The sequence below is a fragment of the Delphinapterus leucas genome, chromosome 1 (genome assembly GCF_059928025.1).
Source record: "Delphinapterus leucas isolate spDelLeu-1000000601 "Yukka" chromosome 1, BTC_Dleu_Yukka2, whole genome shotgun sequence".
NCBI classification, from domain to species: Eukaryota; Metazoa; Chordata; class Mammalia; order Artiodactyla; family Monodontidae; genus Delphinapterus; species Delphinapterus leucas.
Window position 1 is genome coordinate 122,697,422 of NC_143129.1, and position 26,242 is coordinate 122,723,663.

Sequence of the window (26,242 nt, forward strand, 5' to 3'; positions counted from 1 at the left end):
AGATGGGTGGCCACTGGTGGATTGTGAACAAAGCAGTGACATAATCTGACATATTTTTAACATGTTCACTCTGGCCAATGTGCTGCAAACACACTAAATGAAGCAGGGAGACCAATAGGAGGCTTCCAAAATAATCAGGATGAAAGGTAACGGGAGTTTGGACCAAGATGATAGTTCTGTAGGTAGTGAGAAATGCTTGGCGTATTTTTTTTCTTGGTACTTTTTAAAAAGTGGAACTGGTGTAGAAGAATGCCAGAGATTTCTGTGCATTAATTTTGTACCCTGCTACTTTACCAAATTCATTGATTAGCTCTAGTAGTTTTCTGGTAGCATCTTTAGGATCTCTATGTATAGCATCATGTCATCTGCAGTGAAAGCTTTACCTCTTCTTTTCCGATTTGGATTCCTTTTATTTCTTTTTCTTCTCTGATTGCTGTGGCTAAAACTTCCAAAACTATGTTGAATAAGAGTGGTGAGAGTGGGCAACCTTGTCTTGTTCCTGATCTTAGTGGAAATGGTTTCAGTTTTTCACCATTGAGGACGATGTTGGCTGTGGGTTTGTCATATATGGCCTTTATTATGTTGAGGAAAGTTCCCTCTATGCCTACTTTCTGCAGGTTTTATTTATTTATTTATTTTTTGGTACACGGGCCTCTCACTGCCATAACCTCTCCCACTGTGGAGCACAGGTTCCGCACGGCAGGCTCAACGGCCATGGCTCACGGGCCCAGCTGCTCCGCAGCATGCAGGATCCTCCCGGACCGGGGCATGAACCCGTGTCCCCTGCATCAGCAGGCGGACCCTCAACCACCAGGGAAGCCCTCTGCAGGGTTTTTATCATAAATGGGTATTGAATTTTGTCAAAAGCTTTCTCTGCATCTACTGAGATGATCATATGGTTTTTCTCCTTCAATTTGTTAATATGGTGTATCACATTGATTGATTTGCGTATATTGAAGAATCCTTGCATTCCTGGAATAAACCCCATTTGATCATGGTGTATGATCCTTTTAATGTGCTGTTGGATTCTGTTTGCTAGCATTTTGTTGAGGAGTTTTGCATCTATGTTCATCAGTGACATTGGCCTGTAGTTTTCTTTCTTTGTGACATCTTTGTCTGGTTTTGGTATCAGGGTGATGGTGGCCTTGTAGAATGAGTTTGGGCGTGTTCCTCCCTCTGCTATATTTTGGAAGAGTTTGAGAAGGATAGGTGTTAGCTCTTCTCTAAATGTTTGATAGAATTTGCCTGTGAAGCCATCTGGTTTTGTTTGCTGGAAGAGTTTTAATCACAGTTTCAATTTCAGTGCTTGTGATTGGTCTGTTCGTATTTTCTATTTCTTCCTGGTTCAGTCTCGGCAAGTTGTGCATTTCTAAGAACTTGTCCATTTCTTCCAGGTTGTCCATTTTATTGCCATAGAGCTGCTTGTAGTAATCTCTCATGGCATTCTTATACACTAGTGATGAAAAATCTGAAAGTGAAATTAAAAAAACACTCCCATTTACCACTGCAACAAAAAGAATAAAATATCTGGGAATAAACCTATCTAAGGAGACAAAAGACCGGTATGCAGAAAATTGTATGACACTGATGAAAGAAATTATAAAGATGATACAAATAGATGGAGAGATATACCATGTTCTTGGATTGGAAGAATCAACATAGTGAAAATGACTCTACTACCCAAAGCAATCTACAGATTCAATGCAATCCCTATCAAACTACCACTGGCATTTTTCACAGAACTAGAACAAAAAATTTCACAATCTGTATGGAAACACAAAAGACCCCAAATAGCCAAAGCAATCTTGAGAACGAAAAATGGAGCTGGAGGAATCAGGCTCCCTGACTTCAGACTATACTACAAAACTACAGTAATCAAGACAGTATGGTACTGGCACAAAAACAGAAATATAGATCAATGGAACAGGATAGAAAGCCCAGAGATAAACCCACACACATATGGTCACCTTATCTTTGATAAAGGAGGCAAGAATATACAGTGGAGAAAAGACAGCCTCTTCAATAAGTGGTGCTGGGAAAACTGGACAGGTACATGTAAAAGTATGAAATTAGAACACTCCCTAACACCATACACAAAAATAAACTCAAAATGGATTAAAGACCTCAATGTAAGGCCAGACACTATCAAACTCTTAGAGGAAAACATAGGCAGAACACTCTATGACATAAATCACAGCAAAATCATAGCAAGATCCTTTTTGACCCACCTCCTAGATAAATGGAAATAAAAACAGAAATAAACAAATGGGACCTACTGAAACTTCAAAGCTTTTGCACAGCAAAGGAAACCATAAACAAGACCAAAAGACAACCCTCAGAATGGGAGAAAATATTTGCAAATGAAGCAACTGACAAAGGATTAATCTCCAAAATTTACAAGCAGCTCAATAACAAAAAAACAAACAACCCAATCCAAAAATGGGCAGAAGACGTAAATAGACATTTCTCCAAAGATGATATACAGATTGCCAACAAACACGTGAAAGAATGCTCAACATCATTAATCATTAGAGAAATGCAAATTAAAACTACAATGAGATATCATCTCACACCGGTCCGAATGGCCGTCATCAAAAAATCTACAAACAATAAATGCTGGAGAGGGTGTGGAGAAAAGGGAACCCTCTTGCACTGCTGGTGGGAATGTAAATTGATACAGCCACTATGGAGAACAGTGTGGAGGTTCCTTAAAAAACTACAGATAGAACTACCATATGACCCAGCAATCCCATTACTGGGCATATACCCTGAGAACACCATAATTCTAAAAGAGTCATGTACCAAAATGTTCATTGCAGCTCTATTTACAACAGCCAGGACATGGAAGCAACCTAAGTGTCCACCAACAGATGAATGGATAAAGAAGATGTGGCACATATATACAATGGAGTATTACTCAGCCATAAAAAGAAACGAAATTGAGCTATTTGTAGTGAGGTGGATGGACCTAGAGTCTGTCATACAGAGTGAAGTAAGAAAGAGCAAAACAAATACCATATGCTAACACATATACACGGAATCTAAGAAAAAAAAAAAAGTCATGAAGAACCTAGGGGTAAGACAGGAATAAAGACACAGACCTACTAGAGAATGGACTTGAGGATATGGGGAGGGGGAAGGGTAAGCTGTGACAAAGTGAGAGAGTGGCATGGACATACATACACTACCAAACGTAAAATAGATAGCTAGTGGGAAGCAGCCGCATAGCACAGGGAGATCAGCTTGGTGCTTTGTGACCACCTAGAGGGGTGGGATAGGCAGGGTGGGAGGGAGGGAGACGAAGAGAGAAGAGATATGGGAACATATGTATATGTATAACTGATTCACTTTGTTATAAAGCAGAAACTAACACACCATTGTAAAGCAATTATACTCCAATAAAGATGTTAAAAAAAAAAAAGTGGAACTGGTAGGATTTTGGTAACAGATTCAGTGTGAGATGTGAGGAAAAGAAGTTTTGGGCCTGAGGAACTGGAAAAATGTTTTCATTTACTGGGATGAGAAAGATGGGGAGGAGGTTTAGGCTGGTGTGGTCAGGAGATCCGTTTTGGACATGCTAAGTTTGAGAAGACTATTAGAAATCCAAGATTTGTCTATCTGTGTAAACATTCCTTGTATATTTATCATGAATCGATTAGACTTGTTCTCACTCTTGATTACATCAGTTGCATGTTACTGAAATTACACAAACATTACAAAAAGGAAGAAATACCAAAGCAAAAATAAACAGTTAATAGTTTTTATAAAAGCTAAGTCGAATGCTTTGAAGACGTAATAAAAGCAAATAGCTTATAAACATTACCATCAAGCTAGGTGTGGGGAAGACAAATGTAAGATTGGGTAGAAAATTATGAAAACCTAGGGGGATTTGGGACTCATTGCTTTTCATGTAACTTTTTCTCCTTTAAATAAGGGAAACTGGAAAACCCAGATGATGATTTTGAGGTATAGTTTCTACAACAAAGACATCTCAGAATACCCAGTAGATCCATACTCCCAGTAAAGGCCTTCACCCTCCCTCAAAAGATTGGTCCAAGAATGTGCACACATTCATTTAAAATTAAAATGTCTACATTATCTATATACAATTTATTATGATTCCCTGGTGTGATATCCAGTCACCAAGATAACCCCAAATGATCCCGCCTCCTAGTCTTTCCACCCTTGTGTAATCTCCTCCCACAGTGTGTCAGGGTGTGTGACTAATAGAATATGGCACAAGTGATGGTATGTCCTGTTCAAGTCTAGGTTATAAAAGATACTGTGTCTTTTGCCTTGACACCTCTTGGATTACTCACTCTGGGGAAAGCCAGCTGCTGTATTTTAAAGATACTCAGGCAGCTCTGTTAAGAGGCCCACGTGGCAAGGACCTAAAGCCCCCTGACAACAGCCATGCGAGTGAGCAAATCTTGGAAGCAAATCTTCCAGCCCTAGTCAAACCTTCAGATGACTGCAGTCTCAGGACAGACCCTAAAACCCTGGACCACTAGAACCAGCCGTTCCTAAATTCCCAACCCTCAGAAACTATGGGAGATAATGTTCGTTGTTTAAAGCTGCTAAATTTGGGGATATTTTTTTACGCAGCAATAGATAACAAATGCACCCACTTTAACCTACTTTTAAAAAAATTATCCATCTGCTACCACATTAAGCACTCAGTCCTTTTTAAAGTCCCTGGGCCTATTCTCTCACAGTGTTATTAAATAAAAGAATTAGCAAAATTCTAGAAGTCACATATTTCAGGTGCTTTCAAATGTCGAAGTTCTTCTCTATATTTAAGTATTATGGTATTATTTCAGATAGCAAATTACAAAAGTTCTGTAATCTCCTATATATAAGTATACTTTGTGAAAGCCTTTTGTGACACACATAAGAGACAGTTAAAAGCAAAACGTTGAGGTGGTATCTGATATGCCAGTTGCCTTGCTGAGGCTTTTAAGTACAGAATAAAAAGCATCATAGAAGGAAGGTTTCCTTTTTTTTTTTTTTTTTCCTGTACTGGAATTCAGTCCTTTCCTGCCCAAACGATAAAGGTTACTTAGGGGTTTTTCACTGTTCAAAGGTAGAAAAAAAACAAAAACAGAACCTCATCAGACTAAAGAGCTGAGCAGCCTGATCAAAGACGTCAGTAGCATGAGGAGAGAAAGAGATTAAAGGAGAAGTGGCAGGTTAAAGTATTACAGAATACAGAGTGTAGGAAGAAACACTACATAAAAAATAGAAGTCAAAAGCAAGAACAGTAGGAAAGACAGCTGGATAAACCAAGTGAGTTTATAACGATTTCCAGCGAAGCCCTACAAAGAGTGTAACAATAGGACACTGAGACTCTTGTAGAGGAGTATTTTAGACAAACATAAAAATTCGGAGCGACATGTTTAAAGGGCAAAATATTAAGTTCATGTAGCAGGGTCAACGAGGACGGCATGAGACAACAGGAGGATGGCAGATGACAAAGAAAACAGAAGATGAGACTGAGACATGGATCAGGTTTCCCATTCCATCTCCAACCCTATATCCTTGCTAGGAAAAAATTTCACCCATATTTGTATGGTTCGTTTATTAAGTAATATACTTATGTTCAGTTTAACAGTCTAAAAGTATAACTATACACATTTATCTATACTGTACAGGTTTATTCTAAAATAAACCTCTTCATTAAAAAGTCCCAAATCGAGAATACTGTTTTTATAACGAGGTAAACCCTTCTCACCATCCGGTATCTTCAGTGGTGACCAGGCAGCATCCCTCTCCTTGACTAAATGTATCTGAACCAAGAAGTGGTGGGCAAGGGGCATGTCTGAATAGGGAAGGATGCACGTACATCAATAAGATAAATTTATATTGTGTTTGATGGCAATTTTAACCAAAACACTTTAAATTATTAATAAAAAACCACAAGTACTTTGCCTTTATTGATCACAAAACTGTTTTCTCTCCCAGTTAGTACATAAAGAAAACATACTTTTACACTTGATTTCAGTATTTCTGCAGCGTTCTGTATTCTCCATGCCTGTATATGTGGTCTTATGGAGACTGAAAGCTCCCATAAGGTAGGCAGGGTTTGCTGAGACAAGTGTGACCTTGCAAATATATATAAGCATTGTATAAAATATTCAATACATCAGCAAGATGTACCATCACTTTTTTATTTGGCAGAAGTAGAAATACAGCCACGTTACAGTGCTTATTTTGGCTAAAGAGCCAGTGCTATTTTTTTCTGCTACTGTAGTGTTTCACTTTTACATAAATTAATAAGTGCAGTCCTTACATATAGGAAATAGACACATTTACTGATATCAGCCAAGTAAAGCTAATACACGGTTGTTCTCAAACTAAGCAAAACAATAACATAATATAATCATTAGGAACAAAGAAAGGATGCCCTTATTTCCATTAATCACAGACTATACAAATTCTTAAGTCTCACATACAGAGGTATTTCTAAATTTGATTAATCCAAGCAAAAAAATATATATTTTTTAATTCAGCCTAATTCTTACAACCACTTTGAAATATATATTCCAAATAATTTCCTAATATGTGTTCATGTTAAAATAAAAGCAAATTATGTTATGAACATAATTTAAACTTTCTAATTAGGAAAGGTCACAGAGAAGTATGTTAAATGTTACTTTGGCATTCCTATCTCACAGGTTTAAGGGAATGATAAACTAAAGAATTCTTTTGTAATGCAAATAATCACTCCCTAGATAATCATTTAAGTGGAAAATATTACATCTTAAGGCAAGAAAAAGTTTGTAAATATTTTTTATGAAGTCAGTTAATTCAACAAATTAATAGAATCACAATAAATATATACAAATAAAAAAATTTTTTATGAGAAGGAAAAAGTTCTTTGGAGCTGACTATAACACTATGAAAAACTTGCCTTCTTTTTAAAAAGAATCTCATTTTGACATTTAATAAACATATCACAATCCTGCAAGAATAAATAACTAGCCTTTTAGTTGAACAAAGATGTAGGGAAACCAAAATAGAAAAAAAAATCATCAAATATAAATCACCTGAACACTTATCTTTTTTCTTCCAGAAAACAGGAGGAAAAAAAATCCATTTTCTCATGATTAATTCAAGGTCCTCTTATAATTCACATAGGGAAGTAGACGGTAGAACTCACGGTGGCAAAGGCAATATTCTGATAATACTACCATGAAGAAGTGTTAAATAGGGTTTTATCCTAAAAGGCTCTGGACTAATTTACTTACTTTTTATTTTTTAAAACTGCTTTTAACCCAATTTCAAGGCAAACTGAAATTGGAACATATGCCTCAAGTACTCTTCAGTGGTCAGAAATATTTTTAAGAGCTGTTTCTTTAGAAAGGTCAAGTTTCTTCCCTTATAATAGAGAGGGTTTTTTCTATACCTATTACCTTGAAAGTCTATTTGGTCATTCTTGTCTCTTAAGTCAAAGGCCACATAGAAAGCCTCTTACTAAGGTAGTAGCTTCTGAAATGACCAGAAACTAACCAACCTCAAGCACTGAATTTGAGGTTGATATGCTCTTAAATATGGGCAATTTCTTTTTTTTTTTAAGGTGAAGTGTAAAAGAAAAAACACCTTCTGGAAAGCCATTCATCTTACCTGATGAAATAAATTCCCCAGAGTTGATTCATGTACTAGCAGCATTATTAAATAGTGCAATTCTTCAAAACAGATTTCAAACAATATCCTCCTCAAATAAAAAAGTAATTAAGTTTACTTATAGCTTTGTTTATAAAACCACAGCTTAAAACATTCAGCCCCCCAAACAGGAAAATTAACATAAGCAATAACTATCTTGCTTATACAATGATGGGAATAGGTGTGTGCACACGTGTGTACGTGTGTGAATCATTCAAGGCTGGTGGTACCTCAACAAGAAACCAAAATACAGGATACAAATTAAAAAGTAAAATATTACATAATGCAATTTTTAGCTTTGATACCTCTAAAGATATTCCTCCATCAACAATAAGAATTATGAACAGCCAAGTGTTAAATTAAGAATATATGTAATATGTGTAAGAAAAGTCAAGGAACTATATACTCAAAAAATATTAGAGCAATATTTCATATTGTTTAATGTTGTAACCTACACATTATGGAACACAGTACATGCAAACAGCATAAAAGTTCTGAATGTCCTATTTTGTAACTAATATTACATAAATTTGGCACATATATAAACTTAAAACCTTAAAAGATTATGCTTCTTTCCCCACTTTTCATTTTCTATTCATTCATCAGAAACTAGGCACTTTAAAAATGCATTTAAAAAAATATATTTTAGATCCTTCTGGATAACTCACTCCTAAAATGAATAAAGCCCACTTTAGGAACAAAATCAACAAATCCAATCTATTGTTTTACTCAGACAGCCACTCTAAATAAGTGGCATATGATTTACACACAAAATTAATACAACTCTGAAAGTATCTAATATACTCTGAAGAACCTTATTCATATGAACAACCCACTTGTTCATACATCTATCATAAAGGACAGGAAACATACTTCCATACCATTAAAAAATATTTTGTTCTATATTCGGGGGAAAAACCTTCAAGACCTCCCTAAGATTCAAAGTATCAATGAATAACTTAAAAATATGGTTATAATATGACAAATTCTCAGTGTGCTAAGTTCTCTGTAGAAACAACTAAAAGCCAGTTTTGCATAAGGAGAAAGAAGAAATGATTTTACTGTATCAAGATTAATACCCTAGGATGTTGGGAGATGGTCTCAAAACTACATGGAAAAATTTTAATTGCCTGTCATAGTTAATAAGTGTTATATTTTTAATCAATATTCATTCAAGGGAAATGTTCTAATCTATACCAAGACAAAAGAAATTTCTTCAGTCTCTCTATTGTAACATAGGACCAACTGTAATGTATTTTGGAAACTTCAGTAAATCTAATATAAACTTGTAAACTTCTCGGTGGCAATTCGTTTAAATGTTCTGTAACGATACTCGGCCATTACAATTTCTTTGATTCAAATACTTAAGCAAATGCACAAGCAATAACATAAGCAGTACGTATTAAACACCACTACTGCCTAAATTTGATTAAACAACAAGTAACTTTACAATTAAAAATACATTTTCAGGCAAAGTTAACTTTGTTGACACTAGGAGTAATATATTCTTGCATGTGTGGGCCATAAAAGTCTTGGCTAAAGTATATATATTCCAGGTGCAAAGCATAAAAACAAAGCTTTTGAGAATGAAACTGGACATTTCAGACAGCTTCAAGACAACAAGTCAATTAACTCCCAAGTACTGGTTTCAATTCAAGCAGTATTTCTGTAAAATATACATTTCACAAAGATTATTACCTAAAGATTAAAAAAAAAAGCACTTTGGATACACTACATGGGGACTCAATGACAGAACTTCTGTGTAAGTACAGTACAATCACTCATTCTTTACTAGGTTTTTTTTCCCTCCCTGAGTCCATATCCACCAATTCTGTATAATATATGTTACAAAATCAATAGTTACCTTAAAATATTTCATAGCACACTGAAATTGTCTGATTTTTATGGTACTTATTGTACTTTGGCTTCTAATAGGCCACTGGGCATAACATGACTATGACTACTTATACAGCTACTTGTATGCCTCAGTGCATCGGCTCCAAGATAGGCCATTAAAAGTTCAGTGCGGCGAATAAGCAACTGCATGAGGTCTTCAGCCAAAGTCTCTATACTGGAGTAGCGCACCTTCTCAAAATCAAAAATGTCTTTGAGAAAGAAAAGAACTTGATTCTGGAAAATGAACACAAAACAAATTGGCACTTATTAGACCAAAATTATATTAAAACTAAATAGTTACTAATATTGTAACAAACAATGAATTAGGGGTCAGTTCCACTACTAATTTCAAATCTCAATAGAAAAGGAACCTTGAACAAGTGATTAAACCTTTTTGGGGAGTCTCATTTTCTTTTTCTGTAAAATAAGGGATAATTACTACCTGTCATTTTTACTACTCAGGGCTGATGTAATGATTAAAAAAAAAAAATCTCGGGAGGGTGGGAGGGAGATGCAAGAGGGAAGAGATACGGGGACATATGTTTATGTATAGCTGATGCACTTTGTTATACAGCAGAAACTAACATACCATTGTAAAGCAATTATACTCCAATAAAGATGTTAAAAAAAAAATCTCTGGGAAATGCTGGTAAATACTAAAGCACTGTATAAACCTAAGGGGCTACTATTAGTCCTTTCCCAATAATTGAAGTTTTCATTGTTACCTATGGGCACTGGTACTACTTTAAGACAGGAAAGTAAACTATTTCCAATAATTATAACTTATAAAATTTCAAATGTACCAAAAATGACTTGACATGTGAAAAATAAAAATAATTTCAGGTCTCAAATCAGTGGAAGATCGTGAAGAAGATTTCACTTCAGTAACTTAATACTTATGCTGAAACCCATTTTAAGCAACTTGTATACTACTAAGTCAGTCTCGGGTTCTTATGCCAAGATGGAAAACAAGGTAATTCCAAAGAACAAAAAAACAGGAATATTTAACTTCTATCCTACGGAAATCAACTGTTAAGAAGTACTAAGAAGGCACAGTTCATAGATTTCATTGGATTTTATATCTGGAAGGGTCGCTGGCAATCAACCTGTATGGTCCCCTCATTTTATGAAGAGGAGGAGGACAAAGCATGATTTGCCCACAACCAGAGTGCTCATTAATGGCATACTTAATTCCCAGTCCAAACTTTTCCCTCTAAACACATACCTTACACTTGAGAGGTCAAGTAAATTAATCAAAAATTGAGTTTTCAATGACAGGAAAAAAAAAAAATGTCCTAAACCATTTACATAAATGTTACATTAACGGCACATAAACAAAATAATTTAATTTTTTAAGTGAAGGGTATAGAGTAACATCCAAAGTTTCAAACATCAAAAACTTTCAAATTCATACTTGATTATGTTTACTTTTATTTGCTCCTTGAAACTCAGCCTAAATTCAGGACTATTAAATAGTGAGACTTTTCTTGGCACTGTGCCAGGCAGAAATTTCTGCAACAAGCTGCAACTTGTGTTTTGGTAAATTTAAACTGCTGACTTTGGAATACAATTTTAAACTCCCACCTTATTTCTCACAGCTGGGATTTTATCATTCATGTTACCTTTAACTAGAACTTATTTCTAAATTGCCACATGTGCAATAAAGACAGATATTATTTGCTTTACAAATTTCAGAAGTGTCCAGGCATGCAGAACCGTCTATAGCAATTTGTTTAACATTGTAACACACATGAGAACATGTACACATTACAGAAGGAACTGATAAGGTGAATGGACTTGCTGAATCTTCTCCAGGATAAAACACCAAATCTATACAATACTGTTTCACTGGCATGGGTGACTTTTATAATCTTACATTTAAATAATATTCTTCTACAAAACCAAAACCAAACAGAATAAAACTTTACCCGTTTTTCAGTTTAGAAAAAAGAAATGATTCAATGACTGAACATACCTTAAAGAAGCAACATAAGTCATAGAGAGAATTTCTAGGACCCAAAAAACCCCAGGCTAGGACAGGGCTGATGTGCTCACAAATGGCATAAAAATGGGCAAAAAATCCATCTGGGATCTGTTACGAAGTAAAGGAGAATCAAGTTATTTTTACCTTCTTGCATTTGCTTGCTATCCATCATATGACCAGCTCTTTTTGAGGACAGAACAAGGGTCAATGATAAGCTAGCCTAATAAGACAGTTAATACACTTAACAAGTAACTGTTAGAGTCACAGAATGCTTTAAGTAGATTTCATATCCTAGCCAACAGTCTCACTTTGCTGAAAACATTATTTCTTAAAGGCATTTTTACCTCATAAAAAAGCAATCACAGTGCTGTAACCAAGCAATAACAAGAATGCTACAATGTTCCTTAGCACTATAATTTTTAGGATGAATGAGACCAACATGGTTTTAGCTAGTTCAGTAGAATTTAAGAAATTCTACTCAATCACTTAATTAGATTATCTGAAAAAGACTAAAATGAATTTTTAATTGATTAAGCACAAAAATATGCTTACTAGAATTCTAACTTTTAGTTAAGGAACCAGATATTATTGAAGCATTTAATTAGGCAATGCACCTTCTTGTGAAATAGTAATACATACAGTTGTGATTTAGGAAACTCTCTAAGTTTATTAATAACTTTCTAAATTTCCTTTGTTAAATAACATCCTGTGAGATTTTGTCATAGCATCTACTGGGGATAAGTATGCCTTAAGATCCTGTCTCTTGGAGGAGTTATCTTCTATTTTACAGGCTCCAAGACATCTTTTAAACCTCAAATTAAAAATATATTATAACAGCAGTTACTATTTAATGAGTACCCACTATATACCAGATAATATGCTAGGTTCTACTTAATTTAATAAAACGTTCCTGAAAAATTAGGTCATGTTAATATATTTTAACATGTAAAAAGTGAGACTTCAGAGGGGTTACAAAACCTATCCTGGGCTTCCCTGGTGGCGCAGTGGTTGAGAGTCCGCCTGCCGATGCAGGGGACATAGGTTTGTGCCCCGGTCTGGGAGGATCCCAAATGCCGTGGAGCAGCTGGGCCCGTCAGCCATGGCCGCTGAGCCTGCGCGTCCGGAGCCTGTGCTCCGTAACGGGAGAGGCCACAACAGTGAGAGGCCCGCGTACCGCAAAAAAAAAAAAAAAAAAAACCTACCCTAACTCACATACAGCTAGTTAGTAAAGGCCAAAAAGTTATCACGGATACATGGACTGTAGTCTAAGAGGTTCTGCATATATTAAAATTCTAAATCCCATACTTATATTAACTATATATATTAACTATAATAGGAATTCAGACAGGTATGAAGTTAGCATAGGCTGAAGTAGAAGAGTCATGCTTCACCAAGGAATAACGTGAACTGAAACAGTAGGTAAAATTTATTTAAGTAGACAGGATAGAGTATGACATTCCAGGATAGGAAATAGTTCCCCAAGACGTAAGATATATAGCTATCTGTGGATACAGGAAGAATATTAGTCCAAGGCATGAGATTTATACTAAGAAGTAAGAAATAAGGTTAGGTATAATGATAATAATATTACTATCATTATTATTATGGAAACTACTACTTATTAAACTCTTTTATATTTACTCTTAATTTTATGTTTTATCTCAGTTCATCTTTACAGCAGCTCTATGAGGCAGGTATTAACTTCATTTTGCAAACAGGAAAACTGAAGGTCAGCTGACAGTAACTTGCCTATGATCATAATAGCTAGTGCGAAAATCAAACCTAAGTCTACAAGTCTGTTCCCCAGACCTAAACCAGTGGTTCTCAGACGTTAGAGTTTCTAATCATTTGGGGAGCTTGCTAAAAACACAGGGTCTTTAGAATCATTTTTTATACAATTTTTAAAGGTTACATTCCATTTACAGTTATTACAAAATATTGGCTATATTCCCCATGTTGTACAATACAACCGTGTACAACATCTTTGAAACAAGAATTATGCAAATATATGGTTTCCAGAATTATTTTTAACAAGCACCTTCTGCAGATGCTGTGAGAACTATGCTCCAGAAACACTGCACTTGGCAATACTATCTCAAAGGTATAAGGCTCAGACTTAGAAATATGGACATGACAAAATACTGTAGGTCAGTGGGCAAATGATAATAAAATAATAATAACCTACAGGTGCATAATGCACTGTGTCCAGCACTGTTCTAAGACACTACATTAATCCTCAAAAAACCCCATGAGGTGGAAACTATGCTCTTCTTTAGAGATGAGAAAACTAAGGCATAGAGAGGTCAAGACTTGCCTGAGGTCATAGCTGGTAGGTGGCATCTGAATTCAGGCAGCCTCACCCCAGAGTCCATCCTCCTTTACCACAGGAGTGTATGTGAGAGCAGTGTGTAGTGGGTGAGATAGCCTGGAAGGTGCGGAGCGTGCGAGCAGGATATGACTTTGAGATGTTTTTTGGTAGGTGCTCTCAGTTGAATAAACCAGCTAATCAATCATCATTTCTCAACTGGATTACATGAAGTGGAATCCACTATGCTAAACAATTTTTTTTCTTTTTTTTTTTTTTTGCGGTACGCGGGCCTCTCACTGTTGTGGTCTCTCCCGTTGCGGAGCACAGGCTCCGGATGCGCAGGCTCAGCGGCCATGGCTCACGGGACCAGCCGCTCCGCGGCATGTGGGATCTTCCCGGACCGGGGCACGAACCCGTGTCCCCTGCATCGGCAGGCGGACTCTCAGCCACTGCGCCACCAGGGAAGCCCTAAACAATTTTTTTAATCTTAAAATATCATTAAGTGAAAAAACAACAAAAAAAAGTCTATTAGCGCTGTTTGCAACTTTAAAAACAGAGAAGCCAACCCAGTGCCAAAAGATCACTCATCTAGCTTGAGGGACAGTGCTTATGAGCTGCCATCCCCCGCTGAACACTGACTCACAAGTTTCTTTGACAGGAGCTTCAAATTACTTTACAGAGAACTCCAAGACATAATGAATTTTACCTTCATCTGTTGCCTTTTCTGTTTCAACACTGACCAACAACTTGAAGCCACAGCCTAAACATATACAGAGGAGAAAAAAGCAAGATTTAAATTTATAACTATATAAACTTTCCATTTAGAAAAGAGTGACTTTAATTAGAAATTCAAAGTTTAAAGATCTAAAATGTTTAAAACATTAACTAAAAAGAAACAGTCCATGCTCCTTCTATTGTTTGTAAATATCAATGAAAAGATGTTTATAAATTTTAAAATTAAATACAAAGCCACTAAAAGAAAAAGGGTGGACTCCGGTGACAAGGAACTTGGTAATTATAGTTCAAGTAATATTTTTTTCTTCAAGAATAGTAGTGCTGGAAATAGCTGTGAGTTGAACCAACATTCTTATTCAAATAAAGAACTAAGAAACATAACCATAATGACAGGGACAAAAACACCCAAGTGGATCCTGAAGGAATCTGACCCTACTCTGGCATGACCCCACTTCGATCAACGTCACTGTCCCAAATCAGTTACAGAAATGGAGACATGTATCTTTTATGGTTAAAACATACTTTGAAGGAAAAGTATTATACTATATATATATTTTTTCCTCCAAAAATATATATATCGTCTTTTCACTGAAACTGCTATATTTGTTTAGTCATAGAGCCATTTCAGTTACAGATAATTTTTTGTTAGGCCTGAACTAGTTTGAAACCCAAGTGTTTTTTGAGATCTGAAGAAATACTGGGTCCTCCAGGTCAAGGCAGGGACTGACAGAAGAGCCAAAAGGAAAATTTCATCTTCAGATGTTATATATCATACACATCTGATCCCAATATCAAAGGATGAGCTCAGTTTGCATAACAGTCGTTCTACAGGCAGACACACATATATATATCTTATTCATCTTCCTATTTTTAAAAAAATATATATTTATTTATTTGGCTGCACTGGGTCTTAGTTGCAGCACGTGGGATCTTTTAGTTGCGGCGTGCGAACCCTTAGTTGCAGCATGCAGGATCTAGTTCCCTGACCAGGGATCGAACCTGGGCCCCCTGCATTGGGAGTGCATTGTCTTAACTGTTGATCCACCAGGGAAGTCCCCATCTTCCCAATTCTGACTAATTTTCATCAAATTTAAATGGTTGAGAAAGGTAAACCACCACTTACGGTTTCTTTGAAGGAGGAGTTTAGCCAGCGATTATTTACTACGTTCTGTATGGATGTGGGTGGGTTTTCTAAATCTTCAAAGGAATCCATTAATATAAAATCCAAAACAACATCATAAAAATTTAGATTTTTCACCTGCATTAAATTATAAGTTAAAACAGAAATTATTACTACATAGAGCTGAAATGAAGTCTGAGCCAGGGCTTCATACTGATACATTACAACAGCAGTACATTTTTAGTTGAATCAGATTATATCTCTGACAAAAACAGAGGAAGAAGACAGACAACTATGAGAACAACTCACCACCAGAAATTATAATTCACATGACAGCTGTTCCCTCCTAGATCCTATCAGGTGAAATTAATCTCTCCCTCCACTCTATTCTAGGAGTTCTTTGTTCATGCTTTTATTGGGTTGGCCAGAAAGTTTGTTTGGGTTTTTCCATAAGATGTTAAGGAAAAACCCGAACGAACTTTTTGGCCCACCGAATATTATGGTATCCACAATGCTCATTCTGTTCCGTCATTTAGTTACTGGTATATCTGCCTGTCTTCCCCACCACATCATGAACCTCTCGCTCTTTCATTCATTCATGCAAATTGTATTGTACTACATGCTGTACCAGGTGCTGAGACTTCTACAGTAAGCAAACTATATGCTTAGAGGTTAGTGGGGAAAAGACAGCAATAAATAATTCCACAAATACACAATTAGAACTGTGATAAGCACAGTAAAGGAAAAAGTACACGGTACTATGAAAGCTTATGATGGAGCTTCTAATCTAGACTGGATGTCAGTGAGGGCTTTTTTCAAGGAGTGAGGCAAGCCAAGTACATGAAATACCTTGTCAAAGACTTGAAGGTAAGAAAGAACACAGTGATGTGGAGCCAAAGAGTATCACTGAAAGTGTGCCGCAGCTCTCTACAGCACGGGGGCGAGTGCCTAGACACAGGAGGAAGGGCCAGCTCCTGCAGAGTTTATGGCCCAGGTTAATGACTTTGGATTTTATCCTCACAGTATTTTGGGGGGTAGTGGTGGAGGGGAGATGGATGATCAGATCTTCTTTTTTAATCTTCGGTAACTCATGAATCTATTTCATTTTTTTTTCCAGGTTCAGTGAGACATAATTGACATACAGCACTGTAAAAGTTTAAGGTGTACAGTATAATGATTTGACTCACATACATCATGAAATGATTACCACAGTAAGTTTAGTGAACACCATCATCTCATATAGATACAACACGAAAGAATTAGAAAAAAAAACTGTTTTCCTTGTGATGAGAACTCAGGATTTACTCTCTTAATGACTTTCATATTTATACAGCAGTGTTCATTATCTCTAATGTGTTGTACATTACATCTGTAGTACTTATTTATCTTATAAGTGGAAGTTTGTACTTTTTGACCACCTTCATCCAACTCCCCTTCCCCTGACCCCCTGCCTCTGGTAGCCACAAATCTGATCTCCTTTTCTATGATTATGTTTGTTTGTTTGTTTTTGAAGTATAATTGACCTATACTATGTTAGTTCCTGGTATACAACACAGTGATTCAATGTTTCCATACATTCCAAAATCATCAACATGATAAGTCTAGTCTAGATATTACATAGTTATTGACTATATTCCCCACACAGTACATTTCATATCTGTGACTCACTTATTTTATACCTGAAAGTTTGTACCTCTTAAATCTCCCTCACCTATTTCTTCTCCTCCCTCCATCCCCCTCCCATCTGGCAATTACCTGTCTGTATCTATGACTCTATTTCTGTTTAGTTAAGTTTGTTCATTTGTTTTGTTTTTTAGATTCCACATGTGAGTGAAATCATACAGTATTTGTCTTTCTCTGCCTGACTTATTTCACTCAGCATAATACCCTCTAGGTCCATCCATGTTGTCACAAATGAGATTTCATTTTGTTTTTATGGCTGAGTAATATTCAGATTTGTATTGTTCAAGACCGTTTTGGCAGAAATGTGGAGAGCAGAACAGAGAGGAGGAAGAGTGAACGCAAGGAGGGGAGGAGCAGGCAAGAAATTCGGGAATGCAAAACGCTGGGGTAGCCCAGGGAAAAACAACAGTTACTCAGACTACCACGGGGCCGGCAGCAACAGAGAAAAGTTGCAGAAACTGAAAGATATATAGGAGTTAAATTGACAAAACTTAGAGATGAATATGATAAAGTAGGCGAGGGCCAGTGACGTGTAAAGGATGAGTCCCAGGTTTCGGGCCTGCGCAACTGAACGGATGCCAATTCCTTCACTGAGTGAGGGAACACCAGAGAAGGAAAGATCGTGCCTCCGTGTTTCTGCACCTACTGTCTTCTCTGCCTAGAAAGCCTTTCAGTCCCTTGCAAACTCATTCTTTTAGCTTCCATAACAACAAAATATTCCAGGCTCATCATGTGCTTTCTCTAACCCAGTGCAGAAATCAGCCATTTTTCCAAGAAGTCCTAGTTCCTTTTAGTGGAGAGTGGTACTTAGAAGTTAAAATCTGTGTGCTAGAAATAATTTCTTTTGAGGTGTTTCTACTCCCAGACCCTCTCAGTGAATAGAGCTAGGAAGCTTATGTGTGTTTATGTATATGCAAACCTTTCTATTTATTTCCCTATCTATCTATCTATATTGTAAACTATGAATTCACACTGACAGCTCCAATTCCAATCCTAGCTTCTTTATACCTCCCTTCTCTGACAGTGAGCTATCTGGCTCTGATCATTCTTAATATATTTAATTGTTTGTTTGATCCTGTGTATGCAGCCAATTCCCTGGCCCCACTGAGCTGCCACTGTCCTACCTGAAACCATCCTTGCACAGGCTACCATTACCACCCTGCTGGGCCTGCTCATTGACTTCTGGATGGAAGAGAGGGAGAGAAGGAATGAAGGGCTTCCTAAAAAAATAGTATTTTCACCTGCTGCCTCAATGTATAAAGACTGTGGTTGCTCTTGTTTCTGACTCTGTCATAGCCACCGTCACACAATTGGTTTTACTGTCATTTAACAAGGACAAGGAAACAGTGGCCTCAAATTATGTAAATATTCTGAGTAAATAACTAAGGGGGACAACTATTATAAAAAATTTGAACTTACTCCTCTAGCAGCAAGTTCCATTTCAGTACTATCCCAGTGATCAGTCTGCTCTAAAAAATAGATCATTTCATCAAAAACATCTTCAAACTTCTTCGGATTCTGTAGAAGAAAACACACTTTAATCCTAAGCCCGACTTGATAACAAGGCTCAAGCCTACAAAGTAAATAAGTTACTCTTCAAGTAAATTTGTTAGATCTTCATTCTATTAGGTAACTGAATTAAAACGCACTTTCAAGGGATGCCATATTCATTTGATTTAATATTTTGTTAGTCCAACATTTTGCAGAAGCCAAGACTAAGAATGTAAGTAAAATGTCATACACAAACTGCTTACTACTCAAATATGTGTGCTCATTTAGGTCAGTCCTTAAGATGAAAACTCGGTTACAGCAGATACTACGCGATGCTTTCGATGCAGTTCTATTCCTTTTGGAGGAACTCTAGTTCAAATCAGTGGGTTTATCTGCCTTGGGAAGGCCAAGAAAGCAACATAAGATTTACACTGGGATATTGTCTTTCTAGTGGTAGCAATTTGATAGGCAGAACAAGCTACTGTGTTGTTTTAATTTTAATTTCTTTGACTACAATGCTATGGAACTTTTTCATATAATCATTAAACATTCTGTTTCTTGTTAAAAAAAAAAAGATTTACATTGGGAATTGCAAGTAGTTAATATCACCCTAAATTTATGTTGTATTTTTAAAAAATTTGCTTTCCCATTTATCCTTTATTTAATCATCATAAGAACTCTCTGAAATAGGGTACCATAAATAAAATTCTATTCTACAAATGAGGGAACTGAGGTTCAAAGGGACTGGGTCTGAAAACCAGGTGTTCAAAGGGCTCAGAGAAAGTCTGGTTTTTGTTTTTTCCCTCATCATCTGGACACAACCTGCATAAAGGAAAGTGGTTCCTCACAGTCTTCATAAAGTTCTTGCCATTGCTTCTATGCCTCTGTCAGTCCCATGAAGATGAGTAAGAGGCAGCTCAATTTGTATTTCCAGATTTCTGAGATCTATACTACTTCCTGGAACCTTCTTACTGAACAGGATTGAGGGACGTAAGAGAAGAGGTATTAGAAATAACAATAGTGGTGGCTGTAGTAGCAGATCTAACGATAATTCTTACCATGACATTCACAAGTTTCATGGCAAATTGAGAATAATTTATCAACTTGATCAAAACAGTGTGAACTTTATACAAAGAAAATAAATGAACCCAAGTAGAAATCAATGCTCTTTGGGCTATTTATTTATTTTTTTGGCCATGCCATGCGGCATGAGGGATCTTAGTTCCCCAACCAGGGATCAAACCCATGCCCCCTGCAGTGCAAGTGTGGATTCTTCACCACTGGACTGCCACAGAAGTCCCTGGGTTATTTATTTTCAATATGTGAACCTTTGTAACTATCTACAAAAACATTTTCTTCTATTAAAAATTTAATGCATCTTAATCTTCAGCTCAACTGAAATAACAACAATAAAAAAACCTGCCAACGAAACAAGTTTACCTTTCGTGCTTTTACGATTAACGCTGATAAAATTTTCCTCCCACTTTCAGCAAGGAATATCCTGTTGGCTGTTTCTGAAAGAATTACCTGAAAAATATCCATCCCCAAACAAAGAAAAAAGAGACCTATAATTAATTTGAATGGACATTTGACTTTATAGCATACCTATGCATAAATAACCCAAATACAGTCAATACATGGCATGTGACTCTATTTCAGCAGGCAGACCACAGAAAAGGTCCTAAGTTACTAAAATATAAATAGCTCTTGAGGGCTTCCGTGGTGGTGCAGTGGTTAAGAATCTGCCTGCCAATGCAGGGGACACGCGTTTGAGCCCTGGTCCGGGAAGATGCCACATGCCGCAGAGCAACTAGGCCCAAGCGCCACAGCTTACTGAGCCTGCGCTCTAGAGCCTGCGAGCCACAACTACAGAAGCAGCCCATACTCTGCAACAAGAGAAGCCACTGCAGTGGGAAGCCTGCGCACCGCAAAGAAGGGTAGCCCTTACTCGCCGCAACTAGAGAAAGCCCGTGCGCGGCAACGAAGACCCAACGCAGCCAAAAATAAATAAATAAATAAAACAAATAAAATTGTTTTAAAAAAGAAAAATACTTAAAAAATAGCTCTTGAACATATAATAAAAAAGATTAAAGGGAGATAAATATGAATTTAAATTCTGTTCAATTTCATATTAGAAAATCCAAAAAAAATATTATACAACTCCAAAACACAGAAAAATAAAGATAGTTTTGTTGTTAAATGACCTTATTTCATTTTAGGAAATCGATGATTTCACATCTGATTCAAATAAAAATATTCTAGAACACATGCTAATTGACAGTAAGAAAAAGGATCTATATTTTAAGCAGCAATTTATACACATACATCTTTAGCATCAAAATATTCTATTTTGACAAAATGTGGTAGACCCAGGAAGTTATAGCAGAGGATGACAAATGAAGACAAATGAAGGGAAACAGCAGGCAGGAAAAATAAACTTAGCAGACTTTTTATCTGCCAATAGGAATAAGGATAATAAAGAGCACAGGGCTGTCCTGTTTATATGCAGCTGGACTCTATGGCATGAGGGTGGGGATGAGTGGCTGGGTGAAGTCACTTACTGTTAAAAAAAATACCTGAAAAGCCTGTCGAATACAGTGAAGTTTGGCAAGAAAATCACTGTCTCCTAGGCACTCCAACATTTCAGTTCTAAGTAATAAACAGGGGAGACAACTGTTAAAGTGCATTTAAGATCAAGCCTACTACAAATGTGGACTCGAACAAGGCTTAACCTCGGGACCTTAATAAAAAAACACATGTCTTTTCAGTACTGACAAAACATGTAAAAATAATTTTTTTTGAGCCTAAAAACATATTTTCCCCTATTCTAATAAATATTTTTAACAAATATCGGACAAACATAGCAATAGCATCTTAATATTTTTTATAAACATAAGCATGATACCTAAGCACTCTTGAGTAAATTTTTCCTTCTTCAACTAAATGCATGGCCTCTTCGTAAAAAGGGCAGTGGCAAAGAGACTCCAGACTGTAGATATGCTGTACTTCTTTGTGTTCTGCAAGCTAAGAATACAGTGGGTTAAAACAGACTACACTGATACGAGAAGAAAAACTATAAAAAATAGAAAATAGGATCTTGCTAATATTAAAATATACTCAATTTTATTAAAATGTGAAAATAATTCAGTAAGATTTTATAGCTAGTAAGATCTGAATTCATTTTATTTCAAAATTCAGTTGTAAAAAAAGAGTAAAACTTTATAACAAGCTTATAGTTAATTTTGAATACAGCTACAGTTTACCAACAAGAAAAACTGATGATGAAGCATTGAAAAAAAAAGAAGAGAATTTTATCATGCAAAGAATGCTTAAAAGTATTATAACTCATGATTGTAAATGAAGTAAAGTTGTCTACAAAAACACTGTAATAATCTCAATTTGGCTAATTCTAGGGAATTTTTTTTTTATATGTAGCTTCGACTAACCTTTGTATAACTGAAGAATAGTCATGTACCTATGGCTAGCATAAAAACTCTACAAATGAAATTCCAGCCTTCTGATAGTTCATTAAAAAACAACAAATTTGTTGTACAGCAGAAACTAACACAACATTGTAAAGCAATTATACTCCAATAAAGATGCGAAAAAAAGAAAATGATGACAAAAAAGAAAAAACACTGCAAACACTATAGAGTTGCCAGCTAACAGGAAAACTCTGGAGTGATTTTATTTTTCAATACCAGGTGATCCATTTAAATGGGACGCTGTAGAGGTTTTTTGTTTGCTTTTAATAACAGCTTTACTGAGAGATAATTCACATACCATAAAATTCACCCATTTAAGTGTACAATTCAGTGGCTTTTTAGTATATTCACTGGGTTGTACAATCAGCACCACTTTCCAATTTCAGAATATTTTTACTATGCCAACAAGAAACCCTCTGCCCATCAGCAGTCACTCCCTATGTCCCTTTCTCTCTAGGTCCAGGAAACCAATAATCTTTCAGTGTCTATGGAATTTCCCACTCTGGAAACTTCACATAAATTGAATCAAGTAATACGCAGCATTTTGTGTTTGGCTTTTTTCACATAGCATAATGTTTCCAAGGTTCATCTATAACGCAGCATATATCAGTACTTTATTCTTTTTTATGGCTGAATTGTAAGGATATACCACATTTTGTTTATCCTTTCCTCAATTGATAGACTTGTGGGTTGTTCCCACTTTTTGATAATCATGAATAAGAAAGACTGCTTTGAACATTTATGTACAAGTCTTTTATATTTTCAATTCCCTTGAGTATATACCTAAAAATGGAAGTGTCAGATGGTAACTCTATGTTTAACTTTTTGAGGAAACTGTTTTGCAAAGTGGCTGCACCATTTTCCATTCCCACTAGCAATGTATGATGATTTAAATCTTTTCACACCTCTGCCAACAATTGTTATTGGCCATCTTTTTTTATTATAGCCACCCTAGTGGGTGTGAAGTGGTTTAAATTTCTCTAATGACTAATGATGTGGAACATCTTTTATCTCCTTATTGGCCCTTGTATATCTTCTTTGGAAAAATGTCTGTTCAAATCCTTGGCCCATTTTTAAATTGGGTTATTTGTCTATTTATTGTTGGGTTGTAATGGTTCTTTATATATTCTGGATATAAGACCTTTATCAGATACATGATTTTCAAATATTTTCTCCCATTCTACTGTCTTTTCACTTTCTTGGTGTCCTTTTTTTTTTTTTTTTTTTCTTCTGTACGCGGGCCTCTCACTGTTGTGGCCTCTCCCGTTGTGGAGCAACAGGCTCCGGACGCGCAGGCTCAGCGGCCATGGCTCACGGGCCCAGCCGCTCCACGGCATGTGGGATCTTCCCGGACCGGGGCACGAACCCGTGTCCCCTGCATCGGCAGGCGGACTCTCAACCACTGCGCCACCAGGGAAGCCCCTCTTGGTGTCCTTTAAAGCACAAAAGTTTCTACTTTTGATAAATGCCAATTAATTGTTTGTTTTCTTTTGTCCGCCTTAACTTTTTCTTTTGTGCAGAGCATCAAGGTTGGCCAGAGGTGAGAGGTTAGGGACTTCTAAGGTCTCTCCTGGACACATGCATAGCCCTGCACACGCTTATGGCCTTCTAGATTCTCAGAAATACACTGGAGCTTTTCAAAGCTCCCTATAAACATCTCATTGCCCAATTTTTCCTTTTAAAAATTGGGCAATGAGGCAGCTCCAGTGTTAAACAATTACCACTGATATTTTTCAACAAAGGCTCTAGGGATAGAAATTTTGCACAGAGCAAGCTCAAGGTCAGGTCAAATAAAGACAAGTCCTGAGAATGGAGCTTTGCAAGGAGCTGCCATACAAGCCAAATAGTGACGATTCTCTAGTGATGGGACTTTTGGGAAGCTCCAAAGCCATTAAGTTTCTTCCAGTGGCTGCTGAGCCCCTGATTTTCACAGTTACCATAGACAGTTATGAAGCTGTTGGTTTTCAAGACTACTGTGGAGAGAGGGCTAGAAATAGAACAAGTTAAAAATGTACAAGTTTACTGTTCTCATGGAGGTTCACCTATTTTCCTTGAATAAATCCTCCTTGAATTTTTACAAATGTTTAATTTTCAGAGTTCTGAATATTTTGATTTTTGACAATTTTTGCCAGTGCTTTCATTGCTTTTGTGGAGGAGATCTTTGGAAGTTTTTACTCTACTATTCCAGAAGTGTTTCTCCATGCTGTAGTTCTGGCACTTCATATGCACCCATGCTGGGCTAAATGCTTTAACTTGATTATCTCATTTCTTTACAACCACTCATAAAGTAGGTACTATTACTATCCACCTTTTATAGGTAAAGAAACAGAGATTTAGATTAGCAGGAACTTGCCCCAAGGCCCACTACTAAAGAACTTAAAACCAGGCATTCATTCCAGAGCTTATATGGACTTTTAAATATCAAACTATACGTACTCTCCTATCAGCCTTATCCAAAAATCCAAAGGAGAATAAGTTTACACATCAGCATTATTTAGGACAGTATATATACATCTATTGGTCCAGAGGCAAAAAAAAACAAAAAGTAAACAAAATGACAATACCTGCCATTATATATACTGTCTGCTTTAAGTAATATTTCCTGCATGTTTTAAGGAAGATATATTACGCTAAAGGCAAAGTGTATTTGAGGTTAAAAAAAAAGCTAACAGTTTAAAAAATTAGAGTGGAAATTCTTTAGATATTAAATAATTTAAAGTTTTGTACCACTGTCAAAACAAACAGGATCTATGTACACCGACCAGCAGAGAAAAATTCTAAGGAGGAAACTGGGGCTCCAATTAAACTCTCTACATAAAATAATTTATACTAATAAGAAGTGAACAAATCCAACAATGAGGGATTCCAGGATCAAGTCTTGATTTTTTAGTCTATCTTGTTTATTTGTTGGTTTGGCTGAGGTGATCATTTAAGTCTCTTAAAATAAGCCTGCAGCTGTGAAAATACATCATATTTAAGATTTGACACTGGCTAACATTATCATCAATTCTTCATAAGAGACAATGACAACTCAGAAACATTAACTTAAATAATGTCTTAAGGACTTCCCTGGTGATGCAGCGGGTAAGAATCCGCCTGCCAATGCAGGAGGCACGGGTTCGATCCCTGTTCCAGGAAGATCCCACATGCTGCGGAGCAACTAAGTCCATGCGCCACAACTACTGAGCCTGCGCTCTGGAGCCCGCAAGCCACAACCACTGAGCCCACGTGCTGCAACTACTGAAGCCCACGCGCCTAGAGCTCGTGCTCCACAACAAGAGAAGCCACCGCAATGAGAAGCCTGCACACCACAACGAAGAGTAGCCCCGCTCCCCACAACTAAAGAAAGCCCGCGCACAGCAGCAAGACCCAACGCAGCCAAAAAAGTAAAAATAAAAAAAAGTTAAATTTTTTAAAGCAAAAAGCAAATCACTAAGATGATGGCTTAAATTCTCATTTTAGCATGTATCTTACAGGAAGAATTTTTTTGACAAAATTCCCAAAAACTTTTTAGAAGGTTTCAGAAAAAGATTAACATTTTACTAGAGCTGTTACTTCAGAAGCAGTCAGAAACACAGTTTAATCTCTGCATAACATGCAATTTACCATGAAAAAGGGTTCTTTTTCTTTGCTGGCTGAAACTTGAAATGTGCTTTATTTCTAAATTATTTAACATCCCAAATTACTTCCCCCTTGCCCTCCATGAGATGTCTTATCTTCTTTGACAAGCAATGACTTTGCTGAATGTGAAGTAGTATTTTTTAAAGCCTTAATATTTTTAAAAGCCTCTGAACAACCATGAAAGAAATGTCCAAAGTTCCAAAACTATTATAAGCTGGGGCATAAAATAGGCTAAGTTCAATTTTAATACAGACTAT

The 26,242-nt window shown here is 36.5% G+C and overlaps 1 protein-coding gene across 1 annotated transcript in view; it reads right to left on the minus strand.

Moving 5' to 3' along the window:
- Positions 1 to 6,153: 6,153 nt before the first annotated feature.
- MIGA1 (mitoguardin 1) overlaps positions 6,154 to 26,242 on the minus strand; it is a 91,334-nt gene continuing 71,245 nt past the window's right edge. Inside the window, exons 8-15 of the mRNA XM_089920719.1 lie at positions 21,785 to 21,903; positions 21,456 to 21,528; positions 20,320 to 20,406; positions 18,808 to 18,906; positions 15,709 to 15,843; positions 14,557 to 14,610; positions 11,534 to 11,650; positions 6,154 to 9,792 (exon numbers count right to left, since the gene is read on the minus strand). Coding sequence (XP_089776845.1) covers positions 9,574 to 9,792; positions 11,534 to 11,650; positions 14,557 to 14,610; positions 15,709 to 15,843; positions 18,808 to 18,906; positions 20,320 to 20,406; positions 21,456 to 21,528; positions 21,785 to 21,903 — 903 coding nt within the window. The 3' untranslated portion in view covers positions 6,154 to 9,573. The remainder of the gene's footprint in view (positions 9,793 to 11,533; positions 11,651 to 14,556; positions 14,611 to 15,708; positions 15,844 to 18,807; positions 18,907 to 20,319; positions 20,407 to 21,455; positions 21,529 to 21,784; positions 21,904 to 26,242) is intronic.